The sequence below is a fragment of the Sorex fumeus genome, unplaced genomic scaffold (assembly GCF_029834395.1).
Source record: "Sorex fumeus unplaced genomic scaffold, SorFum_2.1 ptg000063l, whole genome shotgun sequence".
In the NCBI taxonomy this organism is placed as follows: Eukaryota; Metazoa; Chordata; class Mammalia; order Eulipotyphla; family Soricidae; genus Sorex; species Sorex fumeus.
The window spans coordinates 82,150,409-82,176,404 of NW_026606120.1; the positions used below are offsets into that span (position 1 = coordinate 82,150,409).

The window sequence follows — 25,996 nt, forward strand, 5'->3', positions numbered from 1 at the left end:
TTAGATTGATTTGCCTATTTTGATTGGGAATTTTTTTTTTTTTGGTCAAGCTAAGGGATGGCTTTCCTTCCTCCCCAACACCTGCCCCCCCCCACCCCGCACACCCAGTCCCTTCCATAATATATTTGAGTCTTCAATCCTCCTTCTGAAGAAGCAGACATGGTTTTGCAAAGCTTCCTTTTAATCTAAGATTGACAGAGCCGACACTAGGACAAAGCCAAGCTTTTATCATTTAAGATGTGCTTCACTACAAAAACGCATCTATAAAAAGTACTTATAAGTAACGGATGGAAAATTTCTCTTTAAAAGTGTCAGGGGGGCAATCTCAGAGTTGATGTGCCTCGGGCTTGTTGCCCGATCTGTTCTCAGAGGCACCTTTCCTTGCTGGAGGTGTCCAGACAGCGGTTACTCGAGCCAGTTTAGGGATGTGTGTTTCTATGCTGTACCGAAAATGTTTCTTTTCTTAGGTGTTGGTTTTTGAGCAGACACTCTTGAGTCATTTGTTTATCTTTCTTCCTAACAACCCTGGTTTTTTGAAGTGAGTTGACAGTTTTGATTTCAGTGTGGCCTAAGCCTGCCCCCCACCTCACGTTGTTAATGCATGGCCTTAAGTAGACCTAATGCACAGTAGATCGAATGCACATAGCAGAGGCAGTGATCAGCAAAGTAATAAATTAGACCCCCGTGCATGCTTAAATGATCAAAGCTAATCATTTAAATGAGATATTCTATTTTAATTAAAGTTTCTGGCACCATAGTTATGAGACTTGGAATTTCCACTGGAGCAGTTAGCTCTTCCTTCATGATTAGTTTTGATAGTGTTAAGTATAAATCATTAAGTTGCTAACCCTTCTCCCCCACTTATTTATACTCATAAAAGCGAAATGGTTTGCTAAGCTCAGTACATACATTAGAGAGATACTTTATAGGACTGATATGCAGCACCGGAGTGATAGAACAGGAGGTATGACACCTGTCTCACATATGACCGATCCAGGTTCGATCCCCGGCATCTCATAGGGGGGCCCTGAGCCCCGCCAGGGGTGATCCCTGAGTGCAGAGCCAGGAGTAAGCCCTAAGCAGCTCTGGTGTGACCCCCAAAACAAACAAACTAAAAGACCAATGTGCACAGTTTTGCTTGAACTGACAAGTTGACACAGTCTCATTAGCTTTGGCGGCAATGCCTGCTGTTGCTCGCGGAATCAGACCTGAGGCTCCGGAATGCAAAAGGTGCCTGCCAGCTCCCGGAGCATCTCCCGGGAACCCTGGCAGCTCTCTTTAACTATAGAAATATTTACAGTAGTCATTTTTTTTCCTTCCGAAGTGGGTTTTAAAGTTTTAGCATTTTATTTGGATATTTAGAAAGAGATATTAGATGCAGACTTCAAAAAATTGATGGCATGTTTAGCGGTATAAAGATTGCACAGTTTAACAGTATTTATAAACATAGCTATACATATTTATAAAAATGCAAATATATACACAGACGTATTTGTATAAACATGCAAATCATATTGATTGATCCTGAGTCAGAAGGAAGAACGCCTGACAGAGGAGAACGAGCCTTGAAGCGGTGAATAATGAAATCACTTAAGATTCGAGGACTCTAAAATTAAACCGGGTTGTCAGTCACTGCTAACACCTGATTGGCAGGAGATGGAAGGAAATGAAGTCGTTACATGAATCGGGCACGAGCAAAGGAAGCGGCCGACAGATTCAAGTGGGAGAGCAGAGGGCCTTCTCTGTCCGGAATTGTTTTTCTTGTTCAGGGAAGGGATCTCTTTCTAATATTTTTGTTGTGGGGTGTTGGTCTGTGAATGTGTGTGTGTGTGTGTGTGTGTGTTTTCTTTTTGGGTCACACCCGGCGATGCACAGGGGTTACTCCTGGCTCTGCACTCAGGAATTACTCCTGGTGGTGCTCAGGGGACTGTATGAGATGCTGGGAATCGAACCCAAGTCGGCCGCATGGAAGGCAAATGCCCTACCTGCTGTGCTATCACTCCAGCCCCTGTTCTGTGAATGTATTTTATAGAAATATCCTGAGGAGAAAAAGGCTGAAATGCTTTTTTTTTTTAAATTTTAATTTTATTTTTCACTGTATTTGATTACATTTAATATTTGAACACCAATCCCACCGCCATTACACCTTCCCACCACCGTATTTCGGATGTTTCCATCCCGAACCCCAACCCCTGCCCCAAAGCAGAACCAAAATAATTTATTTTGTATTGTTGGTGTTGTTGGTTGGGCTGGAGCGATAGCACAGTGGTGCGACATTTGCCTTACACGCAGCCAGTCCGGCCAAGCCCGGTTCAATTCCTCCACCCCTCTCGGAGAGCCCGGCAAGCTACCAAGAGTATCTTGCCAGCACGGTAAAGCCTGGCAAGCTACCCGTGATGTATTCAATATGCCAAACACAGTAACAACAAAGTCTCACAGTGGAGACGTTACTGGGCCCGCTTGAGCAAATCCATGAACAACGGGAGGACCGTGTCTGTTTGTTGTTTGTTATTGTTGGTTATGAAAAACCACTAAAAATGCTTCCAAAAAATTTCCACAGAGGAAAGTGTATGAAGATTGGTATATTTCATCCAGGAGCCACTAAGCCCTTCTATGATCACTAACATGTTGTTAAAGGTTGAACCTTGTGTGCTAAATCTGTAACCTATATCTGTACAAATGTATTTCCCTTTAAGATTGGTTGCCTTCTGCTTTAAACCCCATCTAATGTGTGCGCTACTCTTGGAATGAGCGTTGTGAGGTATGAGAGTCTAGGAATAGGTTCGCTCATGGGTGAAGCTCGGCCCGAGCATGTGGAGAGCGGCAGTGAGCCCGGTGGTGGTTGAGTTCTGGAGGTTTTCTGCTGTCGGGGCTGGGTCCCTTGGGGTGGGGAGGGGCCTCACCGGCCCCCATCCTGGGTGCCCAGATGAAACAAAAGCTGCAGTGCTTGAACTGACTGCCCAGGTTGAGTTTGTGGTATTTTCTGGTGTGCACTCACTCTGGTCCCTCTGAATTTAAATGGCCTGAGTGGTCTTGTGTGTGTCACCAGTGTGTTATTCTAGCAGGTATACCCAATTGTGGATGGTTGTTCAAGTCGGTGATTCTGTTTGAATATTTTGGTGATAAAAAAAATTAAAATGCATCCTCACTGACATTCATTAGAAGACTTTAAAGCTTCCAGCATGAGAACTCGCAGGGTAGTGGTAAAGATTTTGCTTCCTCCTTTTATGTATCGTTGTCATGATTGTGTCTTTGGGCCACACCCAGTGGTGCTCAGGACTCACTCCTGACTCCACGCTCAGGGATCACTCCTGGCCATATGTGGTGCAGGGATCCAACTGGGATGATTGGCATGCGAAGCAAGCACCATCCCTGCTGTACGATCTCACCCCTCCCTGCTGCCTGCCCCAACCTCCCCTTGAAGGAAACAGGGGCCCTGATGTTATGGGAGGACCTGCTACTCCAGTGGGTGACCCTAGAGCCTAGCTGAGCCCCGACGATAGTGCTGTTCGGGAACATTGCACCTTCTTCACGTATTTGTACTGTGAGGGCGTTTATTTCTGGAAAATAAAGAGCAACTTGTAGTCACATCAAGAAGATGACATGCCCCAGCTCAGGCGGCCATCCTAGGTGTCCCCAAAGCGTGTCTTGACGGTTTTGAATCACAGAAAAAGTTACGGTGAGGCCCTCAAGTTTCTTTCCGCCTAAAAGCCCAATGTAGTTCATGTCACAATTCTTGAAAGCTGTCCACCCAGTTATCAATGTGTGGCCCCTCAAATAATCAGTTTAGGAGTCTCACATAGGAGGAAGTTAACCCTGTGGAGGGTACTTTATTTCTCAGTCTTCTCTAGAAAGAAAGCCAAACGGCCAGGGAGATGGCCCAGAGGACTGGAGCACACGAGGCCTGGGTTTGATCATTGCCGGGAGAGATCCTTAACACAGACCCTCCTGGCTGATACTGGGTGTGCCCCCCCACCCCAAGAAAAAAACCACAAAACCATACTGACAGTATCTTGTTTTTTAAAGCTGAATATTTTAATTATGATCATTTTGTATGTTTAGAGAAAATGCAGATAGTTTTCTGCATCGAAGATAGAATTCTACTGGGAGCTACCCTTTTCTACCCAGCATTTTGTCCCTTGTAAGCTGTGTTGTGGTCTATGATTGATACTTTGACTTTCTTATTACGAAGAAGTAAATAGGAACTGAATAGATTCAAGGTAACTCAAAATGTCACAGCTGTGCACCTGACATTTCCCTTTCAGAGTTAATATTATATTTATCCTAGTGTCTTCTCAATTACCTCATGTTGGGATGCAGGAAAGTAATATTGTTTGTTGGGAAAATACTATTTGCCCCAACCCCCCTTAAATTGACTTGAACCCACTTTACTCCAAAAGTACGTTCATTTAGTATACCTTCCTTTCAAGAAAAACAGTAACTGGACTCGAGTGATAGTACAGCAGGGAAGGTGCTTACCTTGCAGGCTGCTGACCTGGGTTTGATCCCCGGCATGCCATATGATCCCCTGAGCCTACCAGGAGTGATTCCTGAGCACAGAGCTAGCATCAAGCTCCTGAGAACAGCCAGGTTTGGCCCAAGAAACAAAAACCAAAAAAGTCAAATAATAACTAAGCCCAGAAGTGAACATATTATGGTTTTGAAGATGAAAATACATTTTGCTTCTGTTTATTATGACTGAATCATATGAACCTGATGTTTTAGGTTGTTTTTTAAATTCCATTCAGATAATTATCTATTGCTTTTTTTTTTCTTTTTGGGTCACACCCAGCGATGCACAGGGGTTACTCCTGAGTTGCTCAGGGGACCATCTGGGATTCTGGGAATCAAACCCAGGTTTGCTGTGCACAAGGCAAATGCCCTACCCGCTGTGCTATTGTTTCAGCCTCCAAATTCATTTTATTTTTACTTTATTATCACTATTATTACTTTTAAATCGAGGCCACTCCCAGCGAACTCATCTGGCATAGGCTGGTAATGCCTGGAGGCCTCCCAGGCCATACCTGGTGCCTGACCCCACTGTGCTGAGGGCCACGGTGGTGCCTGAGATCAAACTGAGTATTTTTTCTGAGGGTGTGTCCCTCCCCACTCATGTTCTAGCAGTAGTCACCTTCTGGGGAACTAAATGGACTCAACCTCCCATTGGAGCCCAGGAAGAGTATTCTGTATCAGAAACCTCCTCTTGGACTGGGGGGGTGACGCGAGGACCAGAGCACGTGTTTGCCAGGTGGAGCCCCAGATTCCGTCTTTGGCCCTGCTTTGATACCCCTGTCAGTGGCCTCCAGTCAGTGCCAGGTTTGGCCTGCCCCCTTTCAATTTCTACTTCCGGAGCTTGGCAGATGGCACCCAGTGGCTCACAGTGCTCACCCAGCAAACAAGACTGAGTTCCAATCCTGGCACTACATGTATGCAGAGGCTGTCTCCACAGCCTCATTGCCTGGGGTCTGGCGAGGAAGAGTGTGTTCTATTTCATTTTCTTCAAATCGGAAATATGGAATCCATTCAGCCTTCAGTATTTTGATTCTTTTGTCAGGTACTTATCAGAGACTTCCACATGCTACGCATAATGCCCAAGTGACTCAGATCTAGTTCCTGCACTCGAATTTTTGTATATCCTTGACCTTTTTTTTTTTCTTTTTGGTCATACCCAGCAGTACTCAGGGGTTACTCCTGGCTCTGCAATCAGGAATTACCCCTGGTGGTGCTTGGGGGACCATATGGGATGCTGAGGATTGAACCTGGATCAGCCATGTGTAAGGCTGTGCCCTACCTGCTGAATTATCACTCACTCTGGGCCCCCCTTTTCTGGGCCCCTCTTTTGTTCTTGGGGGGTGTGGTTTGGGGCAGTGCTCAGGGATCACTCCTGGCAGTGTTCCGGGCGGCCATAGGGGGTGCAGAGGTAAGCCATGCATGCGAGGCAAGCACCGGAACCACTGCCCTGTCTGGGGCTACTGTCCTTGACATTTTAATTCAGGTCAAGCAGGAGCACTCAAGTACAGGCCTACCCAAATGCAGACTTAAAATATTCCTAGTTTACCAGAAAAATTCTAGCACGTCAAAAAATCAATTTAATGAATGATTCAATAACCTTCATGTTGTTTGAGATTCAGTAATGGAAAAAGATAAAGCAATGCAACTTAGGGACAATTTAGACAATGTATGTCTAAAATCCCATTTATGTGCTTCTGAAAAGCCATTCAGTGCCAATACCCCAGATCAGCGCTCAGAGTATAGACTGATTGTCGAGATTTTTTTCCCCCTTCATCATTGTGTTTCAGAACATTGCATTTGAAAGTAGTGTGAGGACTGGGCATGTCTTAGTGGAAGTGCGCATTTTCCAGCACTTGGTCTGATTTCCGTAGTCAGGCTGTAGACCTCGCTATATAGGCATTGGGATTTTTTTTTTTAATTAATGAATCACCGTGAGGTACAATTACAGACTTACAAACTTTCATGCTTACATTTCAGTCATACAACGATCGAGCACCCATCCTTCCACCAGTGCCCATTCACCACCACCAATATTCCCAGTATCTCTCTCCTCCCCATTTCCCCCCTCACCCCCGCCTCTGTGGCAGGCGCATTCCCTTTCACTCAGTCTCTCTCTCTCTCTCTCTCTCTCTCTCTCTCTCTCTCCTCTTGGGTGTTGTGGTTTGCAATACAGGTATTAAGTGGCCATCATGTTCGGTCTATAGTTTATTTTCAGCACACATCTCCCATCCCTAGCAGACCCTCCAAGCATCCTTTACTTGGTGTTCCCTTCTCTATCTCAGCTGCCCCAGCATGTGAGGCCAGCTTCCAAGTCATGGAGCAATCCTCCTGCTCCTTATCTCTACTAATCCTTGGGTGTTAGTCTCCCATTTCTGTTACTTCATATTCCACATAAGAGTGCAGTCCTTCTATGCCTGTCCCTCTCTTTCTGACTCATTTCACTTAGTATGATTCTCTCCATGTTGATCCACTTATATGCAAATTTCATAACTTCATCTTTTCTAACAGCTGCATAGTATTCCATTGTGTAGATGTACCAAGGTTTCTTTAACCAGTCATCTTTTCTCAGGCACTTGGGTTTTGTCCAGATTCTGGCTATTGTAAAGTGCAATGAACATACAAGTGCAGATGTCATTTCTACTGTACTTTTTTGCATCTCCGGGATATATTCCCAGAAGTAGTGTTGCTGGGTCAAATGGGAGCTCAATTTCTAATTTTTTGAGAAACGTCCATACTGTTTTCCAAAAGGGCTGCACCGTTCGGCATTCCCACCAGCAGTGAAGGAGAGTCCCTTTCTCCCTGCATCAATGCCAACACCGATTGGTTTTGTTCTTTTGGATGTGTGCCAATCTCTGTGGTGGCATTAGGATTTACTATACTTGAGTTTAAATAAATGAAGAAAAGAAGTACAGCCATTGAATATTATAAATATTTTCGAAACATATAAATATTTTCATGACATAGGAAGGAATGTGTGATATTTTAATCTGCGTCATTTCGTTTAAAATAAACATGAGCACTGGGAAAAGAATTTTTTTAAAATGCTCGATTTTCCTACTTGGAATGATGTTAATGAGCTAATCACTGTGTATCAGTAATGAGGTGTTATTAGACTGATCCAGCCAGTGTGCAAGTTCCCAGCGACCTTTCAGATTGTCGCAACTACTGGAACCGTCACTTTGATGCAGTGTTTCTTCTGAGATGACTCACTAGGCAATTTCCAAATTTCTTTTATTTTCTTCTTTATTTTTTTCTTCTGTAAAAGAGAACATTTCTCATTGGTTGTTTGACTGCCCAAGAGAGTCTGTATAGAAGCGGCAAGATAAGCAATGCTTTCTGCCCTTGGCTGGCCGGTTCTGAGTCCCGGGCTCGAGTAGGTCTGTTAGAAGGCCACAAGCACGTGCTCCCGTTTTCTTTTGTGGTGTCGTTATGAACCAGGTGTTGTTCCGTCCTGGAAATTTCTATTGGCCAGAGCTGTGAAACTTCCAGACACGTTGTTCTGTCCCTGGCCAGCGAGAGCTCCAGCATGTTGGCATTGGGGTTCTTCTAACATGCAGCACTTCTTGGTAGCTCCTTGGCTTCCAGCATGGAAAGATGCCTCTGGTTCTTCGTGTGTATTTCCTGCCCGGGACCAGGAACGTTATTTCTCAGAAACCCTGCTGGAGACCTCCAGTGTGCTGACAATGCTCTGTGCGGATTGCCGTTGCTTTTCCACTGTGCAGGCTTGGCGGTACTTGGTATGAAAGAGAGAGTGGGGGATAGAGAATGGGGAGGAGAGAGAAAGAGAGAGAGAGACAGAGAGACAGAGAGACAGAGACGGAGGGAAGAGAGAACAAGAGAGATCATGAGTTCATACTGATATTTCTTTCTTTTTATTTTTGGATCACACCCAAGCAATGCTCAGGGATTACTCCTGACTCTGTGCTCAGGAATCACCCTGGAGGATTCAGGGTAGGATGGGATGCCAGAGACTGAACCCAGTCAGTTCGTGCAAAGCAAGTGCCTTCCCCGCTGGACTATCGCTCCAACCCTAGATTGATATTTCTAAGTACATTTTTTTTTGGGTGGACAGGGACACACAAACACACACACACATACACACATACACACAAAAAACACACACACCTGGCAGTGCTCAGGATTTACTCCTGGATTTGTGCTGAGGAATCATTCCCGGAGGTATTCGGGGGGCCATCTGGGGTGCTGGGGATTAAACCTGGGTTGGCTGTGTGCAAGGCAAGCATCCTACTCACTATACTGTCTCTCTGGCCCTCTAAGTAAATTTAAGGATGGTAGGGCTTTCCACATTTGTGCTTGTTTTATTCTGAAGGGGCTGGAGCGATAGCACAGCAGGTAGGGCGTTCGCCTTACAAGCGGCCAACATGGCCGACCCGAGTTCGATTCCTCCGCCCCTCTCGGAGAGCCCAGCAAGCTACCGAGAGTATTCGATATGCCAGACACAGTAACAACAAAGTCTCCAATGGTGACGTTACTGGGCCCGCTCGAGCAAATCGACGATCAACGGGAGGGCCTTTACCTTTTACCTTATTCTGAAAGTCATGGTTTCCAAAGAATAGCAGTATAACAATACTAATTATTTATGTGGATCCATATCTATGTGTATAAAGAGTAGATTTATAATAACACTAATGTTACATTAGCAGTAAATACAGTTGACCATATCTGTGTGGTTCAGTTTGTCCTAAGTATATCCCATAGATGCATATAGTTCACATACCATCTAGGAGTCTTTTGAAATAATCTTTTGTTTGTATTTAGAGAACCAATTTGATAAGCATTTCAGTGTATTTCTGTTTGGTTTTAATAAAGTTCTAGAACACGTGATATCCACAAACGTTAAACTTCTACACGGTTCTCTATTCTTAGCTTCTCTTTCCCCCCTGCAGGGAACCATTATTATTTGGGGCTGGTATGTTGGTGCTGGTATGTTGGTACTGGTCATCGATGATGTCATTTTGGGGACCTCTCAAGCACAGTGCCCTGAAATCCCTCTTAGCATGTGAACCTGGCCACACCCATGGGTGTTGGAGCGGCTCCAGGGCCACAGCAACTGACACGAAGGGACCGGGTGATGCTGGGGATTGAACCAGAGACAGCCACATGCAAGGCAGGTGCACGAACCCTTGTGTAGACTCTCTGGCCCCTGTTACTCATCTTTAGCTCATTCCTCTCTTGCTTGCTTTTTAAAATATAAGCGGACATTTCCATATGTTGTTCCCTTAGTTTCCAGAGAGAGTCTTGTTCAAATTGCTCTTCGCCATGTGTGTTGGCCGTCCCCATGGGGTTTATAGCCCTGCAGTGCTTTCACGTAAGAACTGGCAGTAGATTATTGAACTCATCTCCAGTTGATGGACGTTTGGAGCATGTCCAGTCCTTGACCGTATTCCAAACAGTGCTTTAGGAAGTAGCTCTGGGGTAGGGGCCAGAGGGGTCCTAGGAGGCTCTCAAAGAGCTTTTTCGTTCATGTAATATTTTAAAAGGCCTACTGATATGTTTATGCAAGTTACCAGTGCTTGAAACAATTTAAAAATAATTGACTTTCCTTAAAAATTAGAATGATTAACCCACTCTGGTAACATGAAATTTTAATGGAAGTAAGCTATTGTCTGGAGCATGGCGTATGTTGAGTGTGAAGAGTTCAGTGTTCCCAGCTGTGCCCCGGGTCCATCCAGTGACACTTGGCCAGGGGCCCTTTGCTTGAATGTGAGGGCCCTGCGATGTAGGGATCCCCAGTGCTACACACGGGGTGCTTGAGAAGCGGCGTGTGCAGTATTGCAATGTTGCAATAATTTTTACAGAGCTGTACCTGGAAAAGTTCATTTTAATGGCGTTTTAATTTATTATTTTTATTGAATCGCCATGCGATTTAAGTTTTCAGAGCTTTCGTGGTTGAGTTTTAGTCAGACAATGATCTGACACCCATCCCTCCACAAGAACAACCAATGCTGGCACAGATGCGGGGAGAAAGGGACTCTCATTCATTGTTGGTGGGAATGCTGACCATTCCTGCCTTTTTGGAAAACAATATGGACATTCCTTAGCGACGTTTTTAGATACAGAAAAACTGAAGACTGTTTGGAATGTTCACTGATGGAAAGTCGGTGATCTTTTAGAGAGCACTCCAGCCAACAGCAGAATCTTTTCATGGGTGCAGATAATACTTGCCATCAAGAAATGTCATCTGACCATCAAGAAGTTTAACTGAGGGCCTGAAGCATAGTACAGCGACTAAGGTACTCACATTGCACACAGCAAACCTGCGTTCCATCTCTGGCATTACCATCCCCCGAGTCCCGCCAGGAGTGTGATCCCTGAGTGCAGAGCCAGGAGTAAGCCCTGAGCACTGCCCGGTGTGGCCCCAGAACAGAAACCAAAATTGCATTTAACTGAAAAAATGTAGAAGTACAGATCATAGCACATCTTCGGAACTGGAAACTAGAGTCCACAAGTAATATGTAGATTGCAGAGTTGTCTCAAGGAAAATTAGAAACCATTTTAGCTAAATTAATGAATTTGTTTTGGGATTGTGGCCATTCCTAGTAATGCTCAGTGATTGAGGGTCACTCCTAGCAGTGCTCAAAAGACCCTGGGGGCGGGGAGGGGGTATCAGGAATGTAGAATCTCGTCAGTCTCACACACACAAGGAAAATGCTGTGCCACGAAGCCATGTCCCCGGCCCAGAAATACAGCGAAAATAGAAAGGTGCCATGTGATGCCGCCCCAGTGTGCCAGTTTAGGGCTCATCTTAGAAAAGATGACACATCCCAGATTGATAGTTTAAGCTTCTCTCCTAAGAAATTAGAATAAAAGGGGGCAAAATGAATTTTAAGTCAGAGGGAGAGAGTAATAGACACAAGTACAAAATTCAATGGGATTGAAAGCAGAAAAATCTACAAACTCCAAAGCTGGTTCTTTGGAATGATCAATAAAATTGATAAACCAAAAATTAGGAAGATCAACAGAGATAATTCCCCAGATGCTGTTATTAGATCAGAAGAGGAGAAGTCGGAATAGATCCAGACCCTTTAAGAGGGTAGGGGGTTTTTTTGTTGTTGTTTGGTTTCTTGGTGTTTTGGGTTTTTTTTTTTTGTTTTGTTTTGTTTTTTTTTTTTTGGTGTGTGTGCTTTTTGGGCCACACCTGGAGATGCACAGGGGTTATTCCTGACTCTGCACTTACAAATTACTCCTGGCAGTGCTCGGGGGACCATATGGGACGCTGGGAATCAAACCCGGGTCAGCCGCGTGCAAGGCAAATGCCTGCTGTTGCCCTGGGAGGGTAGTATCAAGGGAATACTACACACACACACACTCACTGAAGATGAAATAAATGGCACATGAACAGTCTTCCTACTGTTAAAAAATTGAATTTGTAGGATCAGTATCTTTCAAAGAGGGCTGGCGTGATAGTATAGCTGGTAGGGTGCTCGCTTTGCATGCAGCTGACCTGGGTCCCATCCCCAGCATCCCATATGGATCCCCCAAGCACCACCAGAAGTGATCCCTGAGCACAGAGCCAGGAGTAACCAACCCCCGAGCACCGCCAGGTGTGCCCCCCACCCCCACCCCCAAGCAACCAAACAGGGGCTAGAGCATCCCATCTGGTCCCCCAGGCACGGCCAGAAGTGGTTCCTGAGTGCAGAGCTAAGAGTAGCCCCTGAGCATAGCTGGGTATGGCCCCAAAAACAACAGCAAAAAAAATCTTTGAAAGAGGAAATCTCCAGATGGTTTTCCACTTAACTACTCTAAACATGTAAAGGAAGAAAAAAAAAAAACCACCATTTTTTGCCTTATTTCTTAATTTACACTAAACTAGACCAAGTTCAAAAACATAAAAAGTTGACTTGTACCTGTGAAAATTGATGTAAACAGTCTCAGCAGAACATTAGCTAATTGAATTCAGCAATATATAGGAATAGTACATCTTTGCAAAATCAAGTCTTAATCCTGGAATGCATGGCCGATTCAGGATTTGAAAACAGGCCAGTGTGTTCTGCCCGGCCAGCAGGCAAAGGAGTAAGATCACATGGTCACAGCAGCGGAGAGAGAGCCAGAACCCCAATCCATCTCCACAACCTGTGCTTAATTTTGAAAGCACTGATTTCTCACGTGGAAAGGAAACCTCACTCTGACATAGGGCTTCTATAAAAAATCCTTCAGCTGCTGTAGAGATCGGACGCCTTCTCAGATCAGGGAGAGGAGAAGAAGGCTACTCCCAGTCCTTCTGTTCAGTATTGTCGTAGAAGCTTCCGCCAGTGTAATAAGACAAGAAATAAAATGTGTAAGAACTGGGGAGTAGGAAAGAGAACTCTCCAGCTTATGGATAATACACCGATCAGTGTTGTTTTCTGTTTTTTTTTTAAGTCTGCTTAAACAAATTAACAAGCATCCTGTGACTAAGGAAAATTTTGCAAGGTTTCAGGATAAAAGATCTGCACCAATCAGTCTTTTTCTATAAGCAGTGTGCAATTTGGTTTCTTAAAAAAAATTCTTTTTAAAATTGTATTGAAACTTACTTAGAAAGATGTGAGAGGAGAGGATGGGAGAAGTGTGTACTCCAGAGAGAGCACAGGCTTCTCCAGAGTGGAAAAACCAAGCAAAGAAGCAGAGAGACAAGTGAGTGAGATGTGTGTTCAGGGAGGGCCCGGGTTTGAGGAGCAGGCCTCACTGCAAAGTTTGGAAGTCCAGCTATTAAAACCTAGGCAGGAGAAAAGTGAAATTTCCCAGAGAAAAAATGAAATTCTGAAGTGTAAATACAAAACCCATATAGTAGGTCTCAATGTGCAATTTGGAAGTAAAAATATAACCGGTGCAAGAGAAAAGTGATATTTTTCAGAGAAAATTGAAATTCTGAAGTGTAAATACAAACCCCAAACAGTACATGGATTCTATAAAATTGCCCTGCTATGTAATACTAGGGTGATTTTTTAAAAATTAAAATATATTTTTTTATTGAAATATTTTTTTAGTTTTTTGGGCTGGAGTGATAGCACACTGCCTTGCACTTGGCCATCCTGGGTTCGATTCCCAGCATCCCATATGGTCCCCCAAGCACCGCCAGGAGTGACTCCTGAGTGCAGAGCTAGAAGTAACCCCTGTGCATTGCTGGGTGTGACCCAAAAAGCAAAAAAAAACAAAAAAATTTAGTTTTGAGAAGTAAAGAATAATAATGCAAACACCACATCAAACTATTAAACTTAATCCTGCTCAAATAGTCTGGTGAAATGTGCAATACCTTTAAACATTATTTTAATGACTTTCTATTTGATGTAAGTTGCCTGTGTATGCAGAACGCCATTATTTTATTTATTTATTTATTTTTATTTTTTTGCTTTTTGGGTCACACCTGGCGATGCACAGGGGTTACTCCTGGCTCTGCACTCAGGAGTTACTCCTGGCAGTGCTCAGGGAACCATATGGGATGCTGGGAATCGAACCTGGGTCAGCCACATGCAAGGCAAACCCATTGTGCTATCCCCAGTCCCAGAACACCATTATTTTAAAAGAATGAAATATTTATCTTTTTTCTTTAATTTAAAATAGTATCTTAAAGTATTTTAATTTCATCCTAAAAATTCTTTTTCTAATTCAGCCAATTAGAAATTCTTTCTACCTATCTTTGCCAAAGAAACAAGCACAACATATTAAGCTCATTAAACATACTATATAGATCAAAAGCACATCCGTCTTTTCATTAGCAGTTAATCCAGAGAAAAATATAAGATTGATTAGTAATAGATATGTCTAAAATAATCTGAAATATGTGTGTGTATGTGTGAGTGTGTATAGTTGCTTTTTAATTTAAAATCAGTAAAAGTTTTTTGTTGTGCTTTAGACTTGCTTAGAGACATGACTGATGGGTCTCAGTTGATGAGTTGTAGTCAACTTGTGGACTAGGCACAAAAAATATATATTTTCTATAAAGTAATAGAATGTTGTTTCTTCTTATTAACCTTTTGTGTTTTTTCTGATTTTTAGTTTTAAGCTTTGTATTTTCTATTCATTGCACAAAGGGTTTTTGTTGTTGTTAATACTACTGGTGTGTATTTGTTCTGTGGTTAATAAAAAGGAGCTTACCAAATTAATACCTGGAAAAAAATAAGGATGTTTATGTTGTCTGTCACCATTTGACAATCATAACCTGTTCTTTTTCTAAGGCCGTAATAGACAGTGATTTTGCACTCAGTCCTCACACATAAAAGCTTAAGAGTGGAATTCCCTACAGATTGTGATGAGGCTGAACTCAGTGCTCACCTATCAAAAGGAAAGGTTTCGTAGAAGATATTGGTGAAAAGACACACTTCACCAAACTGTGCTTTGCTCAGTCCGCAGAGTTTGCCCAACCTAAAGCAGTTTTCTTGCCTTTGTAATTTAGCAGCATAGACAAAGAAATTTCAGATATGCTAGTTAAATTCAGGTTGACCCCCAGTTACTTAGAATAGGTACTATTCTCGAAAATCAGAATTAAACTCAGAATAATCCCAAGCATGGGACGGGGGGTGGAAGTGACAAAACTTCTCCTTTAAGGTAAAATTAGGATGAGCATTACCCTTCCTGTGAAGAAGGGAATTAAGCGGGTTGATGGATCGATGCTTTCCAGTGCCTCACCTGGTAGGATTGATGCTTCCCGCTGCCTCACCTTTCCGGTTCCATCCTGGGGAACTCGGAAATCACCCGGACACTCATGGTCTAGTGATGAGAAATGCCCATCTGACCGTGTCCTTCTCTGCTCTGCAGCCCATAACCTAACACCTGCTTCCTATCTTTTTTTAAATTTTTCCTTTTTGGGTCATACCCAGTGATGCACAGGGGTTACTTCTGGCTCATGCACTCAGGAATTACCCCTGGCGGTGCTCGGGGACCATATGGGATGCTAGAAATTGAACTCAGGTCGGCCACATGCAAGGCAAACGCCCTACCCACTGTACTGTCACTCCGGCCCCTAACACCTGCTTCCTAATTTCCAACTCAGTGCCAATAACCAGAGTTAGTTTTGTGAGAATCATGAGGACCATGAACTGTGTAACATGTCTGTTACAGGGTGGGAGTGGGGGGCTACGTGTCCTGAGCAGCAGATCTCACTGTGGCATTCAGATCTAACACAGGGGCAGGAATGACGACTCAGAGGCCTGGCGCCCAGGCCTTGCACGCGAGGGGCCTGGGTTCCATCCCCAGTCCCTCATGATTTCCCCAGAGCACTGCTGGCAGCAATCCCCAAGCATCGTAGCACAGTGCTAGAAAAGCAAACATGTCCCAGGGACCCTTGTCTTCATATGCTGCATGGGAACACATATGTAACAGTCAGTCCCTTCCTCGGTGTAAAGATTGGCTCTCGATACCTGCATCCTGCACTCATTCCACTCTCTGCAGGGTGCTCAGGGGCAGTGCTGTGGATAAGGAAGCCTCGTGTATAATTAGGGGCCCAAGAGTTCATTCATGGGACTGGAGTGATAGTACAGCAGGGAGGGCGCCTGCCACGCATGCAGCCAATCCAGGTTCCATCCCTGGCATCCCGTATGGTCTCCTGAGCCAGGAGTAACCCTTGGAGCACTGCCACGGGTGACCCAAAAACCAAAAAGGAAGAAAAAAGGAAAACCAAGAGTTCAGCCTGTCGCCCAGGTGACACAGCAGCTCAAGGACAGGCGGCTGGAGAGAGAGAGAATAGCAGGCAGGGCACTTCTCTTGCACAAGGTCAGCCCAGGTTCTGTCCCCATCCCCATTTGGTCCCCCAGCCGGGAGTGATCTCTGAGCGCGAACAGGTGTGGCCCCCCAATCCAGCCAACCAGCCCCAAATCCTTTTTTGTATGTTTGGAACCCAAGTAACTTCTTCCTTCTGTAGCTTTCTGTTAGGTTTAAGGCTGCAAGGGAGAGAAGTCTGGAAGCGGGGGCTCTGTTCTGCCTGGGGAATGGCTTCCCATCCCTGTGGGACTCTCCTGTCCCCAGGGATGATGGCGCCAGCATGCTGCTTTGCCCCTTCCCACCCTTTCCCTGCTCCTGTTCCTCTCCCTGCCTTGCACCCGGCACCGGGCGTGCAAGCAGGGCTTGGACTTCTACCCAGGAACCCACGCCCCCAGGCCCTCTTTTCCTGTTGCCTTTTAAAGAATCAGTGTACTTTTAAGATCAGAGGTGGGTAGGTGAGAGACCCAGAGAGGAACAGGAACAGACACTCGGTGTGTCTTGTCATTACGTTCCCGACGGAGGGCCAGAACAGAGCTCTGGGCCTCGGCCTCCCGCACCTTACCCACAGCTCGGGCTGTCTCGGGGAACTCACAGCTGCGGAGTGGGGAGCAAGTTGGGTAGGGGGGCTCATGGTGGCGGGAGGAGAGCCCATTGTTACAGAAGAGTGTTATTTCTGGGAGTTTCCGCTTAACTTAGTGAACTTGCTATGTACCTAAATGGAGGGGACTGTAAATTAAGGGAGACGACAATTCCGCCACTGAACCACAGATGCGGGCCTGAAGAATATGCTTCATCAATCCTGAAATCTTTTTTCTTTTTCTTTCTTTCTTTTCTTTTTTTGCATAGTATGAACCCAGAGGACCTGGTCGGCCCTTGTACCAAAGAAGAATATCCTCTAGCTCAGTGCAGCCTTGTTCTGAAGAAGTGAGCCCTCCTCAAGACGGTCTTGCTCAGCGGAAAGAGCTTCAGGACCACGAGAACCCGCCTCCTTTCAGCTTCTCATCCCCAGAGTCCTGGGCCAACACCACCTCATCTTCCCCCTACCAGAACATTCCGTGCAATGGATCGAGCAGGGCGGCTCAGCCCAGAGAGTTGATAGGTAAGACCAGAGCTGGTAGGTAGTAGGAATGGCACTTTCAGCTACTCAGCTCCTGGGTATTGGCACAGATTTTTCTTCTTCTTCTTCTTCTTCCTCCATTCCTGCCATCTGTATTATCTTTGAGCATGAGTCAGTGCTCACAGCTCTGCAGATGAGCCTCAGAAATGATTGATGCCATGTTTACAGATGGTGCACTCTTCCTGCAATTGGAAATGTATTCTTTTGACCTGGGAGAAGTCATGGGATTAAAAACCTTTCTAGGGGCCAGGGAGATGGTGGTGGTGATGATGATGGTGATGATGATGATGATGATGATGATAATGATGATGATGATGATGATGATGCCAGTGACATGACGACGATGACTGAAAGGGTTGGAGCATGGGCTTTGTTCTACCCCCAGCACCACATGAGTCCCTCCCCCCATGCACACACACATACATCCCACCAGGAGGAAACCCCTCACCCCTCCACCACCACCCCAAAAAAAATATTAAAACCCAACTATTTCTAAATAGATCAGATTCCCTTTGCTTCGGACAGTTTGCCTTTTCTGTATTTTGTTTTTTCTGCAGGGGCAGAGGTGAATAGTGAGAACGATATTAGTTGTTTGTTTGTTTTTTTTTTTTTTAAGAATTTATTGCCAGCTAAGCTGTTGACAGTTTTCTATGTGATAAGAGCTCAGCCGTAAGATAAAGCAATAAAGATAAAGGTTTTTGAGTTTTAGGAATTCTGTGTTTATTTCTCATTTTCTAATCAACTGAGAAATTTAAGGCCACAGAAGAAAAAAAACTGGCATAGAAAAGCATGGCTTTGAACAGTTGAAAGGCTCTCGTATCACGGGAAATCTAAAATGTTCCTCTGTAGCCTTGAATGCACTTTTATCTTTGTTCTGCCCTCTTCCCCCCTCCCCTTTTTTTTTCAATGTAGAATGTAAAAGTCAAATAATATTATTTGAGTTCTCAAATCCGTAACCCTCTCTTTGTGGGCGATAAATGTTGATCTTTGTGAACAGGCCTGGGATCTCTGGCGAATTTCTGCCCTGCTGGTAGCAACCTTTGTTTGAAATTAATTTTTTCATCTCTAGAATGTGAATCCATTGCTCTGTAACACTGACTGTGTGCAGACATGCGTCTTTTTAGAGCCATAGCTATGGAAGGGACATACATGAAAAAGACGATAGGCTGGTTTCTGGCCAGAGATATTGTCATTTTAATCTTCAAACATTTCTAATGCCTGCTCTGAGTAGGCTTCTGTATTTTGTCTGGGGTCTCTGTCAAATTACTGTTATTAGTCATTATTCTTTTTTTTTTTTTTTTTTTTTTTTTTTTTTTTTTTTTTTTTGCTTTTTCGGTCACACCTGGTGATGCACAGGGGTTACTCCTGGCTCATGCACTCAGAAATTACTCCTGGCAGTGCTCAGGGGACCATATGGAAATCGAACCCAGGTTGGTTGCATGAAAGGCAAATGCCCTACCAACTGTTCTATCACTCCAGCCCCTTAGTTATTATTCTTGTTTGTTTTTTGAGCCTGGTCCTGTGCTCCTTGCAGCAGGTCCCCTATAGCCTGCTGGGGATGGAACTCTCATTGACTAGTGCAATTCTAGGCAAGTGCCCTACCCACTCAAATTATTGTATTTCTTAAGAAACATCTAAGTTAAAACCAGATGTTACTTTTTTTTGTTGTTTATTTTTAAAATATCATTTTTTTCCTCCTTTTGGGAGGAGGGGGGTAGAGCAGCACTCTACCCAGCAGTGCTCAGGGCTTTCTCCTGGCCCAGTGCTCAGGGATCACTCCTGGCAGTGCTAGAGATCGAACCTGGGCCAACCAGGTATACAAAGCAGAATTCCTACCGGGTGTACCTTCTCTCTGCCTGCCCCCATCTAATTTTTAAGGCATTTTATTTTACTTTGGAAAAAAATGTTTATTTTGGTTTTTGAACCATACCTAGCAATGTTCAGGGCTGCTCCCAGCCCAGCGTTTAGGAGCCGTGTGGCAGTGGGGGTCGAATCCAGGCTCCGTGCGTGCAAAGCCAGGCAGCCCGTGCCCTTTGAACAATCTCTCCGGCATCCCCACTGAATTTTAGGAAATTCTTTTAGCCAAAGTCGGTAAAAATAAACGTGAATTAATAAGGTGCAGAATTCCTGAATGAGTACCCCCAAACATAAGTCATTTACAACATCTTTTCCCCAGATATGAAATTAGTATTTCCTTCTTAGCTTGGAGACACCTTGTAGTACCTTGTTGTGATCAGATGAAAAACACAGGGGAATTTGTACATAAACACCAGTGATCAGAGAAATGCAGATTGACCATTAGCAAGCTCCTTATTTGTAAAAGTTAAAACCTCCATTGTTGGGCTTGGGGAGGGAAAGAGGCAATTGTCCTTGCTGTGTGTGACTCAACCCTGTCTTCCTGCAGGGATGTTTGACCACTGACCAGCATCTCGGATTGGGCAAGCGCCCAGGGACCCAACCATTATTCTTCTAGACATTTGTCCTTAGGGAATAGTCAGGAACATAAAAGATTTTTCTGTAACAACATCATAGTCTACAAAAGTCAAAAATGATAACCCAAATTTAAAATGAAGAGTCATTTAAATGACTTAGAAAGTTTTCTGCATGATATGTCATAGGAAAACAAAAATATACCAAGGCCTGTTATGCAGGGATATAAATGACTCGTTTCCTTTTTTCTTTTCTTTTTTCCTTCTTTTTTTTTTTTTACCTTCCTGTCATTTCTAAGTTACTTTAGATGAATATGCACTCTGATTATAATCCAGATACTGTGTTAATTAAATGCTTAAGAAATTGAAAACAAAAGCAGTGTCAAGGCTGCCTGTGGTGCTGCTGGCCACGTGACCCGGAGGCCGGGTTCTAGAAGGACCTGGGAAGGACCAGAGAGATAGGACGGGTTGAGGCACTTGCCTGCCCAGATATGTCCCCGCAGAGCACTGCCAGGAGTGAGCTCTGAGCACCACCAGGCGTGGACCAAAAACCCAGAGGGAGAGGAGAGAGAGAGAGGGGTTAAGTGCTGGGGGTTAAGTTCAGGGCTTCCTCAGCACAGGGCAAGGGCTCTGCAGAGTTACACCCCCAGGCCACAGGTTCTTCTTGTTGTTGTTTATTTTTTGTTTGGGGGTGTCTCTCCTGGCAGTGCCTGGGGGATCTGGTCCCGAGGCTCAAACCTGGGCCTCCTACATGCACTTAACTAACCCCAAGCTCTCTTTGCATCCCTGAAAACCCTCGGACTTTCTCTCCATCCCTAAAGTTAGTTTTTTGGTTTTTTGGTGGGGATGTGGGAGGTGTTCGGGGACACACCTAGCTCTACTCCAGCTCACCCCTGACTCTGTGCTCTGTGCTCAGGGATCCTTCCTGAATCTGGGTCCAGGGCATGCCAGGCCAGCGCCTCCCCACTCACGGGAGCCCCTGGCTTTGCTTTTCCCGGTGTCAGCCCTCGAGTCTGCCTAGGTCATTCCACCCAGTGACCCGAGAAGTGGGCTCAGCTTCAACAGTTTGTGTGTGTGTGTGTGTGTGTGTGTGTGTGTGAGAGAGAGAGAGAGAGAGAGAGAGAGAGAGAGAGAGAGAGAGAGAGAGAGAAGCGGCCTGTCCCTCTGGCTGCCTTGCTGGCCGTGAGCACCTGCGTCTGTCACACAACATGCCAGGGTGTCTCCCGGGCCGGCCGACCCCCCCATCCAATCCGTGTCACTGTTCTCTGCTTTGTAGCTCCGCCCAAGACTGTCAAACCCGCCGAGGATCCGCTGAAGTCCGAGACGCTGGACGTGGCCAGTCCCTTCAACTATAACGTGCTGCAGCGCCTCGGCCAGTTCCCCCCGCTCATGCCCCACAAGCAGCTCGCGGAGTCGGCCAGCAGCAGCGGCCAGCAGAGCGCGGCGCCTGGCAAGCCGGCCATGTCCTACGCCAGCGCTCTACGCGCGCCCCCCAAGCCCAGGCCCCCGCCCGAGCAGGCCAAGAAGGGCAGCGACCCGCTGGCCCTGTTCCAGGAACTCAGCCTGGGCAGCGCATCGGGCGGCAGCGGCTTTTACTCCTATTTTAAATGATCACTTCTTTTCTTTTCTTTTCTTTTCTCTCTCTTTTTTTTTCTTTTTTTTCTTTTTTTTTTTTTTTCTGCCAGGGTGGACGTTTTCATTTCTGTTTGTATCCATAGAATTAAGATAGCTGGACCTCACCTGTAGATGCGCCTTCTTCTTCGTTTTCATATTAAATCTGTTTCTCACTTAATTGCTTTGCTGCTAGTCTTGCAACTAATTTTTTAAGAGTATATTCCATTATTTTGCATTTTCAACGTGATGGAATTTTGACAGCTTTTATGTAGAATAAAAAAAATATTTTTAAATTTGTGTATTGTTACATATGTTTGCATCAAGCTAGCAGCTAAGAGGTTAATTGTGCAACTATGAAAAAAAAAAACAAGAAAAAAGTTTGTCTAAAATGTATTTAAAAAGAAAAAAAATTGTAAGTAGCATTTACATTTATTCAATAATATTACCATTCGCTGGGTTTCTGTACCAGAAATGGCCAGTTGATGTACAAATGTATGTTATTTTTGCTTAAATTCATTTAAAAATTTTTTTTAAATAAAGGGGCAGCATCTTCTAAATACTTTAAGTTTTATCAGCTGTTATTTTTGGTGACAGGATGCTGCATTCTAAAACTTTTGTAGTTTTAGACCAAGTGTGACGTCCTGGAGGTCACTCGCCTCATGTTGCTTTGGGACAAGCTCTACTTGCAGCTTGTTTTCAACAGAATTTGATAGTTTCTTTTTCTTCTTCTTTTATTTTATTTTTTTTAAAAAAAAAACAAATCATGAAGCTGAAAAACTTTTAGGATTGTTGGTGCTTAGTAGACTTGATAACTATTTTAAAAATGCGTGAATTTAGTAAAATCCTTCTCCCCCCCTCACTATGCATGTATAAATGTTTGTAATTTGGCTTTTACCCACCCCCCAGACCCTCCAGTGGTATAAAGAATATTGCCGCTTTAAAGATTTTTTTATTTCCCCCTCCTCCAGTATAGTTTTGGTACCTGATTTGATGTTTACATTAAAATGTGACATTATCCATGACAGCTCACATATTTTGCTAACTTTTTTGTTAGAGGAACATAATTAATTCCGAAGAAAAAGAATGTCAAAATCTATTTCAATCTGGGGCAAAAAAAAAAAACAAAAAAAATACTTCCCTTTCTTTCACATCTTGATTCCCCTAAAACAACCCCACTGAACTTGTACAAAACATAAAATGTCAATGGCTCTCAACTCTTCTGTGGTCTAAGAATGGTTTCAAATGGACTTTGGTGGAATCCTAATGGTCAGCATTTACCCTCTTCAAAATTACCGTGTAGTCTTGTAACTGTTTGGAAACAATTCTCGTCCGTGCTGCCCTCCCGATCTAGCAATACTACCCTCCTGCTTCAGAGAGATCTGGAGACAACGACAGAGCCTTGAATAAAATCAGACAAGGCTCCGCCAGTGGCCAGTGCACACATGGGGCCTGGCGTTCTGTTCAGCAGTGTCTTCCTGGAGGGCCGCGTCGGAGTCCATCTGCCTGGGCTCATTTGTCCTCAGGGCTCAGGGAGAAATCAGCTCCAAACAACTGCTAGAGGCTCTGAGCTGGTTTTTTCGGGATTGGCCGGCTCTGGGCCTCGGGGACCCTCCCTCCATCTAGGAAACGCAGTTACCGCTCAGCCAGCTGCAGGGCTGACAAGGCCCTGAGCTTCAAGCTCGGCTGTGGGGCCACGCAGATGGGCAGATAGCTGGGCCTCAGACCCCCGATGGCAGCAGAGCCCCAGGTGGCTGGGCCCCTGGTCCTATACCTGGGATGACAGACCTGATGTCACTTGCCAGTTTCACTTGGGTTGGTCACCTGTAAAGAAGGCAGCATTGCTGGCCGTCAAGCCGGGTTGCCCCACATTTCTGTGACCAGAACTCCAGGGCATATAGCTCAAATGGAAACGAGGCCTTCCCCAGGGAGGGGGCTGTCTCTGGAAGCATACTTCTCTCCCCCAAGATGCGTCTCCATTCCCCGGAAGTTGATCGGACTACCACACAGGCTGGGTGCACATTCAAAAAATTTCTTGATCCTCTGAAGTCAGAACTGTCCTCTCTTTCACTTCACCCTGTGATGAAGTCATTGCCTGAGTTGTCTGCTTCTTATACTTGAACCTTAAAAAAAAAAAAAACTAGTTTTGAAGTTATTTATATTGAAAGAAGTCATAAGCCTCTCCACCACCCCCTGATAGAAATGCGTCGGCATTTGAGAGACACGATTGCTTATGGGAACCTGAGTGAGTGTGACATCTCCCTGTCCCGTCCAGTTAATTATTGGAAACAGAACTTCGGAGCTTCTTACGGGTCTTTTGTCATTCTGCAGCCGGCCATGATGGGTGTTTCCATCTGGGCTTCCATCAGATTCTGGCGGGCGTGTGCTTGCATCTCTAACAAGCTTATACTCTGTCTCAGAATTGCTTCCCCTGTCTTTTTAACCTTCCTGACATCTGTTACTTCTGCCTGAAATCTTGTCACTGTGTTTGAGCACATGGTACTACAAGACTCTGCAGCTTTCTGTTCTCTGATGCAGGGCTTCCGTTCAAGCTGCCTGGGGGTCCTGGGGTGGTCGGAGCTGATTCCCGCACATCAGACTTCCAGAATATTTCTCAGACTCTCCGAGGTTCAACCCCAGAGTCAGGGTGCAACTGGGTTTCTTTGTGAACTCTGTTAGCTCTTGGCTAATACCAACTACCACCAACTTCCTTTCCTTCCAGAACAGATTTCTTCTAAGTGAGGTTAATTGTTCCCAGGATGTCTTTCCCCTTCTTTGTTCTTTCTCGCCCTCTTGACATTTGCTTTTTCTTGCCAGCACGATTTTTTAATTCATTTCTCTTTTTTAATTTCAGTGCTAACTGAAGATTTTCCTTTTTACCTGAAATTCTTTGTGCGTGTGTGTGTGTGTGTGCACGCGCGTGCGTGAGAATCTGTAGCGTGTACATGTTAATTTTTGAGTCCTCATCTAAAAATGGATTTTTGTTCAGCCCCAAGGAGCCTTACAGAGATATGCTCTGCGTGCTTTAAAGACCTGGCTTGCCCTTTTGGTATCTGCTTCTCCAAATTGTTACTGGTTGTGCTTTGTTTTTGATAAATCAGTAGTTAATTATTGACCACGTAAGCTAACATGACCTTCAGTTTCCTTTCCTTGGAAAGACCATCTCTGTCGGTCGCTTTGTCTGTGTGAAATAACAAGCAGGGGTGTGTGGGGGTTTGCAGAAGAGATTTCTAGATTAAGTTCAGGTTGCGTGTAAATATCAACTGGTCTTTTTCCGTTCAGAGAACTGCAGAATAAGTCGTTTCAACAGAATTCCCACCGAATAAGCATTACCCAATTCAACAGAGCCATCTCCAAGACCTATTTGTGAAACTAGTTTCCTTGTTTCTGGAGACTTTGAAGTTGCTGAGAAAGCGAACTGAATTTCCTAACTTTGAGACCTAGGAGTATCTTGCTCTAGTGTAGTTGATTTTACATGTTTAATATGTTTCATGTATAGACATCTCAAGAGCAAAGCTATAAATAAAATATGAATGTTTCTCTAGCCACCTTGGCCAAGAGCCCAGGTGTGGAAAAGCAATTTCAAAATTTTAGATTTCAAATATTGTTACTAAGAAAATGAGATTTACTGAGATAGACATTTAAAAAGAGGTAACCTGATATTCCTAGATAGCATTGTTTCATATTGGAGACATATTAAAAACAGAATCCCAGGAAAAGCCTATACAAAGATTAAAACTTTAATTACACCAACAGGTACAAATTGCTGCTTTAGAATGGTAGTTAGGCTATCATCCATTCCCCCCCCCCCCTTGCTCCTCAAGGGTAGTAATTTGTCTTTATTTTTTTACTTATGAGCCATTATTTCTTGCTAACCCTTAGCATATGAAGACCCGCTGTTTGTGCCACTGCCTTGAAGTAGATGTCTTAATGGTGTCATTTTGTTCTTCCCTCTTTGCCATCTGATCCATAGACTCCCTAGCAATTAGAAATAATGGATAATGTCCTATAATTTCTCATTCAAAATATCCCTTGGTGATGTCCATCACGTATTCTAAAGGCATCGTCAAAGGGCCAGTGGCACATTAGTCTTCAAAGTGCTCGTTCTATTAGCTTCTCGATTTTCCCATCCACTTGAGGTCAGATATTTATTTCCCAAGGCTTTAATTGTAAAACTGCTCAATTCACACTGGTCCTACCTGTTCAATTATCATTTACCAGGCCACTGTTACGAGGAGTCTACTAACTCTACTAACATTTTACATAGGCGAGTTAGAAACTGACAGGATTAGTACTCTAGAATATCAGATTAAACAGTAAAAGGGTTTAACACGGAAAACAGTAAAATGGGCCTAAAGTTGAAAAGCTTGATGATTGGAACTACCTGCTTTGGCAGGCACCTAAAGAGACAGTCACAGGAGTTTCTAAATCTGTGTCAAGGGAAGGTAGCTTATAGAAGGACCTAGACTTAGTGATGTGAGTTGTGGTTAAGACCTAAACCCACAAACACAAAAAGGGCCGGAAGCTTTTTTAAAAGCTGGAGTATTAAGGGGGAAAAAAAAAAACGCAGAGACATTCATGCACTTCTAGTTTCAGACTATTAGGCCAGATTTTATTTGCAATTTGTTCA

The 25,996-nt window shown here is 44.4% G+C and overlaps 1 protein-coding gene across 2 annotated transcripts in view; it reads left to right on the plus strand.

The window, feature by feature from the left end:
• HELZ (helicase with zinc finger) overlaps positions 1-22,393 on the plus strand; it is a 183,524-nt gene extending 161,131 nt beyond the window's left edge. For both annotated transcript variants that reach the window (XM_056127342.1, XM_056127343.1), the window contains exons 32-33: positions 17,056-17,308; positions 21,032-22,393. In XM_056127342.1, the coding sequence (XP_055983317.1) occupies positions 17,056-17,308; positions 21,032-21,366 (588 nt within the window). In that variant the 3' untranslated portion in view covers positions 21,367-22,393. The remainder of the gene's footprint in view (positions 1-17,055; positions 17,309-21,031) is intronic.
• The last annotated feature ends 3,603 nt before the right edge of the window (positions 22,394-25,996 follow it).